General features: G+C 47.2%; 2 protein-coding genes across 8 annotated transcripts in view; one reads left to right on the top strand and one right to left on the bottom strand.

Annotated features, from left to right (window-relative positions):
- Positions 1–10,463, bottom strand: part of LOC119389624 (contactin-1a) — a 250,246-nt gene extending 239,783 nt beyond the window's left edge. The window contains exons 1-2 of one of the 2 annotated variants that reach the window (XM_049414496.1): positions 9,994–10,463; positions 6,490–6,768 (exon numbers count right to left, since the gene is read on the bottom strand). In XM_049414496.1, coding sequence (XP_049270453.1) covers positions 6,490–6,768; positions 9,994–10,063 — 349 coding nt within the window. In that variant the 5' untranslated portion in view covers positions 10,064–10,463. The remainder of the gene's footprint in view (positions 1–6,489; positions 6,769–9,993) is intronic. The other variant, XM_049414495.1, reaches the window with a different exon arrangement.
- Positions 1–12,585, top strand: part of LOC119389619 (uncharacterized) — a 106,743-nt gene extending 94,158 nt beyond the window's left edge. For all 6 annotated transcript variants that reach the window (XM_049414511.1, XM_049414510.1, XM_049414506.1 and 3 more), the window contains exon 9: positions 10,651–12,585. In XM_049414511.1, the coding sequence (XP_049270468.1) occupies positions 10,651–10,653 (3 nt within the window). In that variant the 3' untranslated portion in view covers positions 10,654–12,585. The remainder of the gene's footprint in view (positions 1–10,650) is intronic.
- The last annotated feature ends 1,537 nt before the right edge of the window (positions 12,586–14,122 follow it).

Below are 14,122 nucleotides of genomic sequence, written 5' to 3'. Positions count from 1 at the left end.
GCCTTCGTCGTCAGCCCCAGGTGCCACCTTGCCGCACGAGCGCGCCACAGCCTCCATGGCCTGCACGGGCAGCGGGACGCCGAGGTAAGCACCGAGGTGCTCCAGGGCGATGATGGTACGCCGCTGCTCGTCGGGGGTCATTCTCCCGGAAAGGCAGAGGCGCATGAGGGTCTCGACCGGCTGAAGTAAGAGGACGAGGTCGTAGACTCCGTAGGCGGCCATGTCAAGGAACGCCCGTTTCAGCGCCCATAGCTCCTCGAAGGCGATATCACCGTGCAGGGGGCCGAAATCAGGAGCTGCTGGGATTCGGCGTACGTTGATCGGGCAGAACATGTCGGGGCGGGGTCCTTCCCGTTGGGGGGCGCCAGATGTAGGGTTTTGCGGCTGCATCTAGCCCTGAACCCTTTAGAGATGAGGCCAAGACCCAAAGAGATACATCTTTACTGGTCCAAGCCTTGGCCACAACTGCCCGCTATATAATTGCTATCGCAAAAAAAAGCAAAATAGCTGCGGGCTAAGACCGCATGAAAGCATGGCAACAGCCTGAATTACGGCACATCTGATTATGGTGGTCACTTTTCTGTTTTCCGACATCGCTTGCCGAACCGGCAAGTGGGACTCATGCCGGTGTCTCGAATTTCGGTCGCCGCTATGCCTTGGCTCTGAAAAGTTTTGTAATTCGGCTCTGTAGCAAAACATCCACGTAAGCAGTGGCGTGGCTGATAATTGCGCGATGCAGCCCCAAAAAATATCGGTCAACTGCCTAAAACTTGTTTCAGCAGTGCCCTCACCCGGGGAAAAAAAGAAAGAAAAGCTTTGACTTGCTTTAAATGGGCCTGTTAATTACGCTCACTCTCGCCTGGAAATTTACTCTATTCTTCTCAGAGTCCTAAATAGCATCTTTGAAGCTCGGGATCAGAGCGTGTGAGCTCTCCGATAACCGCCAGCAAGCGTCGTCGTTTTTTATCTCACCGATCGGGATGGCTTGCAAGATGCTACTAGCCTTGTCAACGACATCCGCTTCCTGAACGATCGCGATCGCTTGCAAGATAAGTCAAGCTCGTTACATCTACTGCTACCGCCTCTGCAACTAATCATGCTTGTTACCAGGCACGTTTTGATAACAAAAACACCATATCGGGTGCTAACGCACAGCACAGGCGACAAGGAATACAGAACTACACAGCGTAGTCACAGAACACCCTGACAACATTGCGCGATACGATGCGCCGTGCTTCATGGTTCCCGCATGCCACGCATTAGCCCGATTCTCTCCTACTCCACCGCTCCGAAGGCGAGGACAGCATCGAGGTGCGCCCCTTCCCCGCAGCCGCAGGGGCGTTCGATTTGAAAAATGCGTTCACAAAACCTCGAGCCAGCGTTACCGCGACTTTCGTACCCTTTCAATAAAGTTACTGTGGACTTTTCCTGATGGGAACACAATTTCCCTGTGTATTTCCAGACTATCCAAAATCCCTGAGAATTCCCGGTTTTCCCAGTTGGTAGACATCCTGCATTCTTCGTTTGACAATTTCTCATCACTCCATGTTCCCCTGGACTTCCCTTGATAAGTCAGCCCCTGAGATTAAATTTTCTTTCCACATTTAGGAGAATTAAAGTGAATACTGAACTATACCAGCGGGATCGAGCGGCTTGGACGTGGAGGCATACACCGTCGTGGCCTCTCCAGGACCTAGGCGGTTAGAAGCCCACATGCGGAACATGTACGGGGTGCCCGGCTCCAGGTGGTATACGAAAAACTGCCTCTGCACAGGCCATCATAAAAGCATAATGTCAAAGGCAAAGGAATACAGTACAGTCGAACCCGCATATATCGAACTCACAAAAAAACGGGAATCGGTTCAATATATCGTATTATTCTATACAAATCGTTTAAAGGAATTACCATATTTCTGGCGCTAATTTCAGTGCGCAAATTGCATTGACAGCACTGCTTCACAATAATGCAAGAAAGGCGGCTTCATGGCAATACTATACGGGGATTTCTTTTTAGTTTTTATTTTTTTGTGGTTTGGTACTTGGAGGTGCATGTTTTATGCAGCGGTGGTTTATACACAAGAAACTGTTGTCTCGATGTAAACAGTGGCTCAACATCTTAATTTGAGTTGTGCGTCCTCTTCAGGTACCGAAAGCTTCTATTCCACCTTGGCTCTAATGTTGGTCTTGTTCTTCAATATAGTGCTCAGTGTTCTTCTTCGGTTGCTGTAAATAGCCACGACGTCAGAATTCTTTCCCACCCATTCGACTGTGTTTATTATTACCAGCTTTGCAGAGAACAGCAGCTTCTTCCATTTCATGCCACACGTCGCATTAACAAAGGGAGCAGAAAATCGCAGAGATGCGAATGCCTACCGTGCGCAACGGGCTGACGAGTGCAACGATAAGGAATCATGGAAGAAAGCACGTAAAGTCAAGTGGTAGTTTCTACTTGCACTGCGCGACGCCCTCCTAATCACACCAGTCACACAACAAAATGTCTGCGGGAGAGTCCCCTTCTGAGAGAAAATGTCAACTTCTTGTGAGGGAAAGCCAACTCGTAGAGGCATTTCGCACTGCCCAATTTCGATATATAAAGCGTTCCAAATATTTTTGTTGAGTGTAGCCATAGATCTTGTGCAATGACGTTAAAACATTGTGTTCGAAAATAGTTCAATACAAAGGACAATGCAATTTATCCGAGTTCAATATGCCCGGGTTTAACTGTAGTTAGTGAGAATTTTGCCAGCCACAGCAAGGGAACATCACACGTAATAGTCTCGTCTCTTTCCTTTGCCATTCGTTTGTTCGGCATAAAACCCATAAATGTGTCGGTCTCTGAGACCTTTGCTCCGAGCATGCAACCCACTGAGACTTCAGAATCGCAATAAACATCGTTCTTTTTGTAAATTACTGAAGTGGATCGTAGTGTTTCTGCTTTCCCTGGAATCGGTGAACTTCAGTCATGCACTGTAAACACTGAGGAGCTGGCCATGAAGCCGGAACCTTTACGGTTCTGTTAAAGGGGCCCTGCAACACCTTTCTTAATTATATTGGAATAGTCTCATTATTGACGTATGACTCTTCACGAGTCATATGCCGCAAAAATTTTTCGAATCCGTCAAGTCTAAGTGGTGTTACCAAATTATAGAGATCACGTTCCGCAGCTTTCTCTCTCAACTCAACGCAGCGAGCGCGCGGAGAGCTGCGCGCGGCGTGAGGGGAGGGAGGGAGGGCGGAGGTGCGAGGAGGCGACGTCAGCGCCGGCGGCATTTTTTTCATTTTTTTCTCTCTGGCGTCTCGGCGCAACCACGTGGTATGTGCCGCCACTTCCGGTCGGCTTGCGTCGTTCTCGTCGAGCGGAGTCGATCGCGCTGTGTATCGCGCGTGCTTGAAAACAGCGCGTCGGTTTGGTAATGTTGGGTGTGCACCTGGAACGCCGTAGTGTTTTCATCACTCTGCCAACCATGGAAGCAAACGTGCGCGCTCGTTTGGAACGAATGACAACTGAGATCGGTTTCGGCCCATACTCCGATACACCGCCTCGTAAGACGGCACTGGCAGACGACCCCGAAGCGCCGCCATTACCGGACGCCAGCATTGTTATCGGAGACACGCTGCGCCCGTGCCTCGGTCGGTCGTGAGAACGTGCCGACGATGCAGTTCTCAGCTGACGAGGCAACACTCGAACGGCTGCCACTCTCAACGGCAACCGGCGATGGTCAAAAGCACAGAAATATTCACGTTTTCGGCACTGCGCATGGCGAAGAAAACGGAACAACGCAACTACGAGCAGACGAGCTGTCGGTGAGACCGGAAGTGCTAATATTAATGTTTGTTCGGTGTTCTTAACGCGATAACATAATATAAACGTACATATTATCTACTTATTGAACTCAAAATTAACAACGAAAGTAATAATGAGGGTGTTATCGTGATTATAACATCAGCCAATGGTGGAACTGCCGACAATCGCGTCATATTTTGCGGACTAATACATCATTTGTCGAGAGAAGAGGGAGCGATTTTCAGCTGACTTTGAGAATTTATTGTAAATTCCAGGCCGTGCGCATCGCTATAATATTTGGCTCGCGTGTTCTCGAGAGCCTCGACTACCGATCGGCAGCGCTTTTTTGAGCATGCTCGAAAAGTGTTGCAGGGCCCCTTTAAGCTGGACCACGCATTTCAAAGAATACCACTATGATTGCATTGCTAATCATTTCACTACGGTTTAGAGATGGTGTTTTTCATGCGCTACATGTGCACTTGTAGCAGTGGATCAGCAGTTGTGAAGGTATGGGTGACACGTCCCTGTGACCCTCTAAACACAAGGCCAAGTCAAATCATTATATGACATGGTATCATTGTTACTGTGCAAATTACACAAAATTATTATAGGTGAGTTTACTGACTGTACAACCTCTCGCATAGTTTGTAAACCCTCATGAGTTCCAACAACACATTCAAGCTTCTCTGTACAGATGTCAGTCTGTAACAAATAGACTTTAGGATATTGCATTCTGACTGGAAGTAGGTATGTAGTCGCGAAAAAGGTGCCTCATTGTCTCACAGCCACAGACATCCCAAATATTAATATAATAATTTTTGGGAATAATTTTGGAATAATTTTTGGAATAATAATAATAAAACATGGTATGGTTATGAGAGACGTCATAGTGGAGGGATCCGGAAATTTTGACCACCTGAGATTCTTTAAGGTGCGCCTAAATCTAAGCACACGGGCCTCTGGCATTTTGCCTCCACAGAAATACGGCCGCCGTGGCTGGGATTTGATCCTGTGATCTTCGGGTTAGCAGTTGAGCACCACAACCACTAGACCACCACAGCAGGTCTTCCCAAAGATTTCACGGCTTTTCTTATTACCCTTTTACTGCCCTTTTGCAAGGAGGGTCATTTCGCGCCTCCAGTACTCACAGCAGCTGGACTGATGTGTACGGGCAGGTAGGTAGTGGTGGGCTGCAGCTGAGCTATTGGCTGGCGGCTGCTGTGTAGGCTGGTAGGCCAATGTGAAATTGGAGATGAGGCAGCCTCCGTCACTGGTGACGTGTCACCTTACAATGGCCACCACACTCGATGGATGGACTGTTACGTTCGACAGGCGCCCTGGGGGAGCTGAGAAGAAAGCGTGAGAGAGATTGGAACAACTGTGCTGTCGCTAGAAAACCGCTCAACACAATGACAAGTACAAAAAGTACTGTGAGTAAAGCACATGCTACAAGTAGCTGCTAATATTTGCACTCTATGGTTTACAGTTTATATTATGGGCAACTGCATAGCTGGACAACAAAGCTGGTATTTTACAGAAAACTGGCTCGTTAGGGCAAAGCAGCAGTGCAATAGAGGCTCAAAGAGATACATGTACATTGAAACTATGAAAAAGCTGGCTGCTTGAGCGGCTGAAACCTGCTGGTGGACAACTTCACGGGTGTGTTGTACATGCAGTAGTAGCTGTCTCCCAGTACTTATACACTTCAATTAAAAATAAATGTGCATACTGTGCATTCCCCAAAATAGAGCTGGCACCCAAACTAAGTCTTTTGAATAAAGCCATAGGGCTGGTTACATTTTTGTTCACTGCAGTATCTATATAAATAAATCCCTACGACTGTGCTCGAGCATATACCACACAGCGCTTCAGGAACGCAAGAGTCAAGAGTTCCTAGCTTGAGCTGTGAATGTGGGAAGGCGTTCTGCTTCCCACTGGCGCATGTCTTGCTGCACCCAAGGAGGACTTAAAAAAGTTCTTGGTGTAGGTCTTAATGTAGTCCTAAATCCTGCGCTAAATGCATCTCCACTAACGTGAAACCTGAGAAAGTGTGTAGCACAGCATGATTGGATGCCGGAGAAGCACTGGTGGGCACAGAAATTGCACGCTTAATGAGGTGGCGGCGTCCCCTCTTGCGTGGCACGGGTGTTGGAAGCATTTTTAAAGTTTTGGAAGCGTTTTTAGCTATTTTCAGTTAATTATTGCAATTAATTCTTCATTATTCTAGATTTTCGGTGTGATCATGCGACAGACATATGGACGTCAACAAGCCAAGCCCCTAAATTGCTACGCGCTCAATATCATAATAATAATAATAATATCTGGGGTTTAACGTCCCAAAACCACGATGTGATTATGAGAGACGCTGTAGTGGAGGGCTCCGGAAAGCGACCACCTGAGGTTCTTTAATGTGCACCTAAATCTAAGTACACGGGCCTCAAACATTTTGGCCTCCATCGAAAATGCAGCCGCCGTGGTCGGGATTCGATCCCGCGACCTTTGGGTCAGCAGTCGAGCGCCATAACCACTAGACCACCGTGGTGGGGCTGCGCTTAATATGAGTTGAAACAAGGAGGAGAGAGGGTATGCAGCACTGAGAAAATTTGAGGGGGTGTTCTGACACCGAAACACCCCCAGGCTATGCACCTTGTCTTTCAAGATAGCACTTGGAAGGTAAAAATTTGAGGCATTGTGTTGCCACTTACTGCGGACAATAAGCTGAGCACTGTTGTGCGGGTGCGGCGTGTCGAGGTAGCAGGAGTAGTTCCCGGCATCGCTCAAAACGAGCTCCGACGACACCAGGTCACCACGGTACTCGTACTCCGTCCAGCTGAGTTTGGGGCCCAGACCTCGCCCGTCCTTGAGCCAGACGAAGCGCTGCAATTGGTGGTGCAGCCTGCTGACGTTGCACTGGAGAGTGAGATGCGAGCCTAGGTCCCCTTCGACAATGCTTGGCAGCCCAGTGGCAGAGTGGCGGAGTGAAGCTGTGGGAAAAGGACGGAGTGAGAATGATGGGCAGCAAACAGCAACAACTCAGGACAATCTATGCCTGCCTCATCTTGAAGTGCTCCTCTACCCTACACTTTACCTTGAGTCCAAGAAATGGAGAGAAGCACTGCTAGTTAGTTGACAGATGCAGTCACTATGGTTTGACCACGGAACTTCCTACTAAATCCACTAACTCGGGGACAACTTTTCTTGGCAGTGTTGTGGAAGCTACAGAACCGAAACGCATCCCTGCAAACTCGCCAAGAAATAGCACCCAATTTTATTGATTTTTTCATTTGCCTTGCTCAAATAAATACTGCTTTATTTTTTATAAGACTAAAGCAATTATGGGAAATTCTGGGTAAACTAAAGCTATTGTTCACTTTACAAGAATTTCTTCTTTTTTTCCACTTCTTGGAAAGCACCACGTTTTCTGAATGCCTGTTTTCCAAAGTAAACATGGCATCCCTTACATGTGTTGGTCCGTGTTCAGCCGCAAACTTGCCATGTAGTTCTCCAAGAAAAATATACTTGAAATGTGACACTGAAATGTACACTGAACAACCAAAATCTTTCTCTCTCATTCCCGTTTTTCACGTGCATGTTTTATAAATGTGCTAATAGTGTGATCGAGCGAAACCGAAATCAGCTGCAAACTGTCGTACTGCTTGCAGAGTAACACGAATGTGCAGAAGACCTGCCTCTGTAGCCTTCACTCCATTGCCAAGATGAGCTGTCCCTGAGTACAGAGTGATAATTGATAATATAATAATAATTATTGAGGTTTAACATCCCAAAACCACAATATGATAATGAGGGACGCTGTAGTGGAGGGCCCCGGAAATCTACCACCTGGGGTTCTTCAACGTGCACCTAAATCTAAAAACACTGGCCTCAAGCCTCCATCAAAAATGTGGCTGCCACGGCTGGGATACAATCCTGCGACCTTCGGCCGAGTACAGTAAAATATGGTCCTAGTGTGCATGAGCTGCAGGTGTGGCGCTTAAACAAGCACAAGAATAACTGCTAGTACATGGATTTGACTAAACTTTGGCATTCTAGCGAGGAGTGCCCGAACAGGGAAAGGGCGAGCACATCTAAGGTTCTGTCACAGGGGAAGGGACACTGCCCCTCCAATGCTAAGAGCTGGCAGCAAATAAATTAGCCCACAATAGCAAAGGGTCAAGCAAAAAAAGAATCCTTCCATTATACCGGCCCTCGCTGAAGTGGAGTGTTTTCTTCAGTCAACAAGTGGTGCCATCCTACACGTGATAGAGCTACCGAGGCTTTAGAGTCAAGGCCTATTGGCACATGCAGGGGCTAAGATTTCAAAGCTAGCAGACAAGCTAAGGAAGTGCACGGGCAAAATTAATGATTCTTTTTAACTAAAGTGTACAGGCAACACGAAAGAGGTAAGTAAAAATGGACCAGATAAGCGATTCGCTACAAGCAGGAACTGAATCGATAAAGTGATGTGCCCTGTGCAAAAAGAAGGGGAAAAAAACAACCGAAGTATGTTCGGATAGAAATGGCAGACACAAGCTGCTGCTTGCAAGTACGCACATTGAATCCTGTAGAAAGGAACAATACAAATTTCCCTACAGCAGCATGCAATTTAATCCGGTCGTGCACTACATATATGGCGCACATTTTCAGAGGTCCCGTTTGCACGGTTGAATCAGATAAATGTGTACACCAACCCATCTTATACGTGCCAGGGAATTCAGAATCAGGGTCATGACAGGTCTACTGAGGCATGGCCTCGATCTGTGTTACACTGAGCATGAACGCATGCATGAAAACATTTTTACCGTTCACGCTTACTTGCACGAGAGGTGGCCGAAATATGTGGTCGGTATGTGAAAATTTGGTGTATTGTTCTAGGCCATAAGTGCAGCATGCAATATCTGCAGCACTAAGAAATAACATAACATTTGCAATGCCATTGTGCTTGATTTGCTTCACAAAGGCAAGCAGTAACACGTTCACGACGAGTGGATGAGCGACCACTTTCCGTGCAGGTGTTTCTAGAACACCTTCCCCATCGCTTGTTGGCCCACAAGGCAGTGAACGCACCTTTGTGCTTTTTAAGGAAAACGGGCTCATGCAAACACCTTTGACTAGTGGTGCAATCCCAGATGCACCAGTGAATCACGGCTAATTTCCTTCTTTCATTTCCTCCTCTCTCTCATCTTGCCACTCCCCTTTCCCAACCCCACAGCGTGGTGTAAAGAACAAGACGGGATTCTGGTTTAACTCCCCGGCGTTCTGTTTCTTTCCGCATAGTAGTTCTGGCGCGCTATGTACTTCTATCATGCGTGCAAAGCTTCAAAAAATCTGCTTTGAATAAGAATTTAAATGTTCGAAATTTCTCGTATGAGCTCCCGACTAGGCTGCTGCAATCTGTGTAACGCATGTGTTCGATCATCAATAAAAATTTTTGTGTCGTCAACACTTAAACAAAATATGAAACACTGCCAAGTTTTGAAACTTATAAGCTTGTTAAGTGTATGCATATTCACAGAATGTACAAAAGAATCCGGCTGTCTAGGCGACAACATGCGCTCAGTGGTCCAACTGGGCTGCTGCTTGGATTCCTTGAAAACGATTTCAACCACAAGCAATAAGATTTTTTTCGGGAATGAGCTCACCGTTCGTTTTTTCTTTTTTTTTAACATCAGAAATAGCGCCAGCGATGCAAATCATCAAATTCTACAAACAATCAAAGCTCATCAGCGCGGCGTGAAGCCCAAAATCTGAATGATCGCACCACTCCGATCTCTAATGTTATGTAAATCAGTGGACCGCACTGCTTTCAAATGCCTATAAAAATCACACGAACGCAGTGATGCACTGACAAGGAATAAGTTTAGCTTGTCAAGTAGTTTTCGCAGCGGGCTAAATGCACGGTATTGTGTTTCGCACGCGAATCCACGGACGAACACAACATCGACTGCATCCCTGACTTACCTTGAGAATCCCTGTGCATCCTCGCCTAAATGAGTTAGGTGCCGCCGCGTATTCATGAGGCATCGTTAGAACACAGCCATTGATCGCTACCGTTAGGTAATACGCAACGGTTTGACATCGCATCGTCACTCTGCTTTCATGAATACAACGCGAGGTGACGCGTTTCACGTCAGAAACTTTGACAAACACAGCACGAGCATTTGACAGTTCGCTAAACAGAAAGCGAACTACTGAGAACTCTCCGTACGTACCTTCCACAAACACATCACTCACGGGTAAGATCAGTAAGAAGGAATAATGAATGATTTTTCCGAACATCATAAGATGTTAATTAAGAGTCCATATCGGCCACGTTGAACATCCGTGTAGTGATCCCTAATCCGTTCGCACCTACCTTGCATCTATTCAGAAAACGAAACAAGAAAACAAAATTAACTTGAAAATTCCTGCTTATCTAACAGGGGTGTTGTTCTAGTGCTTCAAATAAGAAGACGATCACTCTGTCGCCGTATTCTTTGCGTATTTGTTTCAAAAATAGAGAACTCGTTTTGAGAGCGCACGCATAGACATCAGGGCGCTGGCTGTATTGTAAATCAAACCAACCAAACCGTGTGCGTGCAATGCGCTTGTTTTGTTTGCTAGTGAGAAAGAAGAGCTTGGTGTTATGACAGGATTAGCTCGGTTTTCTACAACACCAGTCGCGTTTGTGGCAGCATGAGCGTTTAGCCGGAGCGACCCAACGAAAGCTCGTGCTGCGGTTCAACGCGTTGGCGCGTAGTCTTCAATCATTGACTTGTCGATCCACGAAGAGATAAGAGCTGAATGCATGTTACCGTGGGATGTGTCGTTCCCAGCGATTACGCTTGGATGCACTTTATCGGTCACAGAAGTTTCTTATCTCTTTCCAGTGACCACGTTTTGACATGCAACATGGTGCCAGACAGGATGCCCACCGCTTCCAGAGTACGACAGATGTTGGACTTCGTTGTGACGCATTCCTGCAGCCTCAGGGGTGGAAGTGCTGCGCCAATGCGCTTCTGCTGCGCCATCCTGCTCCAAAACGCATTATTGCGCCAAAACTGCTCCCAAGCGGTCTTTGGTGCATGGCCTCCGCGATGGGCTCCGGTGCGCTGCCGGAACCGATCACCGAGGCTACGTTTGGTGCCTTCATCTGCCGCTGTCATCCGTGTCATGGCGCGCCCAAGCGAGCTTATATCATTATATCATCATCACATCACTTGGAGCGCTCTCGCGACCTTGTCGAAGGCGCAAAAAACCTAGCGAACAAGAAAGTGAGTTGTACAGCCATATTTCGATTGTGACGCCGGCGGCAGCGGAGTTTTTTGGCGCGCTGCGCGCACGAGGCGGTTGTTGTCATCGTGGCCTGGGATTGCGAACATGAATAAAAGTAAGTGTGTTGACGCTTCATGAGGTCGAAAAGGTTCTATTTACTGCGAATATTTAATTTGATGTGAAGCCATGAAGATAGTGCGAGCAGCTGCCGCGAACGTAAACGCGCGACCATTATTAGAAACTTTGGATAAAGGAAACCACTGTATAGCTGAATGTGTAATATGGATTTTGTTTCTTAAGTCTGCGTGAAAACGAAGAATTTGTTTTATCCGTTTGCGGTCACTGAAGCCACTACCAACTGCGAAATCACTCACAGGGCTTCGGTTTGTGTAAGTCGGTTGGACCATTTCAAAAACTAGATTTTTTTTTTTTAGCGAGAGCATGCCTCTCTATGTGCAGAATTTGTTGCATTGCACACAAGCCCTTAGACGTTATAAATGCAGCATGTAAACGCGCTCGTGCAGCGATGAGCTTATAGTCTCGCTAGTGCGATCGGTCACGTTGTTCGATTTTGGCTCGTCAGCACCTGCGCTCGGCTCGTGGTCGAGTACGCTGTAGCTCGTACCATCCGCAGCACAACATGACATGCCGCTCGCCGCCGTGGCTGTGTGTGACTTGGTACATGAGGTGGCGAGTGAAGAAATATACAAAAAAAGAACAAGATAGACACTTGGAAGTTGGAACGTTTATTACTGAAAAGACGAATGTGAGGTAGTACGAAAACAGAACCACGGGATACAAATTGTGCACTTGCGACATCTAGTATCATCGCACCTCAAGTGCCATATTTGCGTGCATATAACCGACACCAATAATTGACAAATCTTGGAACTTAAGGGAAAAGGTGGAAGCGCGTGGCGCAATTTTTGGCACGATTTACGCGCGTTTGGAGGGACGCGCGCATTTTTTGACGAACGCCTTCGCGAAATCGCGCTGTTGCGTCCCGAATGGCGACTGACGCGTGGTCGGAGGGTCGCGCGCGTCATTTTGATGAACGCTATCTCAAAAATCGCGCCGCCGCGTCTTCCTACTCGAAGTAGAAAAGACAACGCCTCGCGCGGCTCATCGCCGGGCGCTCGTCCGAGAAGTGGAGTTTAGGGCGCAGACGCGTGTTTGTTTGGTTTCTTCCAATGCCTCCAGACTGCGCTGACTGCGCATTTCGAAGGAACTTTTTGAAGCCGGCGTAGGATTTTGACGAAAATGCAACCCGGCAAACGCGGCGCAAAAACGCCGCTGCTGAAAAACGTTCATTACCATTTTCATTTGTCAGTCTAGTCAAGTGTAGCTATTCAAAACATCGCTGATCTCGTTTTCCTGAGTCATTGCTCCATTACAGCTGTGATGTTTTAATGATAACACGTACGCGCGTGTGTGTATATATATCATTTGTTTAAGTGCTGTTGGTTCATCAATATTGAATGTTTTCTAAAATCGTTGGAATTTGTTGTGTTTACCAGAAATAAAAATTAACAATGATGTTCGACCCTACAATTCTGCTCAAAACTAACTTGCATTGCTCCAAAACACACATTTTGGTGCTCCAAAGCTGCTCCAAAACAGCATTATTCCTGCTCCCTGAGCTGCTCCAAGACGCTCAAGCCCGCTTCCACCCCTGCAGCCCAGTGAAGCACTACTACCTCTGGAAGCAGACGCGAACGTACACGAGCTTGCTGGAGCATCGGATACTGCGTCCGACCACAACACCACGTGGTAGATGGATCTTTGAAAACGGAAAAGCACAGGGTAGTAGCACTCGCATCAGAAAAGGCACCATCTGCGGCCGCTTCTTGGAGCGCGTTGGTGGCGACTCTGAGAAGAACGGCAGCTTTCAGCGTGATCCAGAAAAAGCAGTCGCAACCGCATCGGCTCAAACGGATCACAACGAAGCGCCGCTGTGTCCCAGGGATGGATGGATGGATGCTATGAGCGTCCCCTTTATAACGGGGCGGTGACAAGTGTGCCACCATGCTCGAAAAAAAAAAAAAAAAAACCTTTACTCCTTTTTTTTAGCGTTGGCCTAGTGTCTTTACTTCAATTAAAACTATTTTACTCCAGAAGAAAAAAAAAAAACCTTAAGTTTTCAGCTCCGTTTTGTGCCCTTTACGGCAGAATGTCCTTATTTTTTTTTCCAATATTTATTTTTGTCCTTTCTCTCTAGTTTTCTGCCACCAATACTCTAACCGTCTCTTACTTATTTCAATCGCGGGTGTGTTCAGCTTTCCATTGTCTCTAAAACCCAAGGCGTCATGTAGGCTCGTGCCCAAACGTACACCTGGGTGGATGTCTCCACATTCAATCAGAACATGCTCCGCCGTTTCCTGATCTTCCCCGCAGCGTGTACATTGTTCTTCTTCTTTACTGAATCTCGCTTTATAACAACCCGTTCTAAGGCAACCCGATCTCGCTTCAAACAGTAAAGCGCTTCCCATTGAATTGTCGTAAAATGCCTCCCTCCTTATTTCATTTTTGCCCTTTCGGTAGTTACTCAAAGCCGGTTTTTTCTCCATAGCTGCCATCCAGTAAATCCTCTCCGCCTCTCTGACTTTTCGCTTAACGCTCTTTGTTGACATACTGCTTACACTACCAGCCGTATATTTACTAGTGAGCCTCCTAGTTCTTTTTCTCCACTGTGTGTCCACGCTCTTCCTATACAAGTAACGGAACACCTTCTCTTCCCATCTACTCTCCTTCATATTCCTTAGCCTTTCTTCGAACCTTATTTTGCTCTGAGCCTCCCTCGCCTCAAAACCTGCCCATCCCATATCGCCCTTTACGGCCTCATTTGTCGTCTTCCCGTGAGCACCCAACGCGAGGCGTCCCACAGTCCTTTGATTTATATCCATTCCCGATTGCACCTCTGCCCTCATGCACACCACTGAGTTCCCAAAAGTAAGCCCCGGAACCATTACAGCTTTCCACAGACCTCGAAGCACCTCGTACCTATTGTATCCCCACAATGCTCTGTGCTTCATTATTGCAGCATTCCTCTTTCCTTTTGCTGCTGAGGCTTTTTCCTGTACCTCCATG

The sequence above is a fragment of the Rhipicephalus sanguineus genome, chromosome 4, assembly GCF_013339695.2.
Source record: "Rhipicephalus sanguineus isolate Rsan-2018 chromosome 4, BIME_Rsan_1.4, whole genome shotgun sequence".
NCBI lineage: Eukaryota > Metazoa > Arthropoda > Arachnida > Ixodida > Ixodidae > Rhipicephalus > Rhipicephalus sanguineus.
Note: the sequence above shows the minus strand (reverse complement) of the source record. Positions and strands in the feature narration are given on the sequence as shown.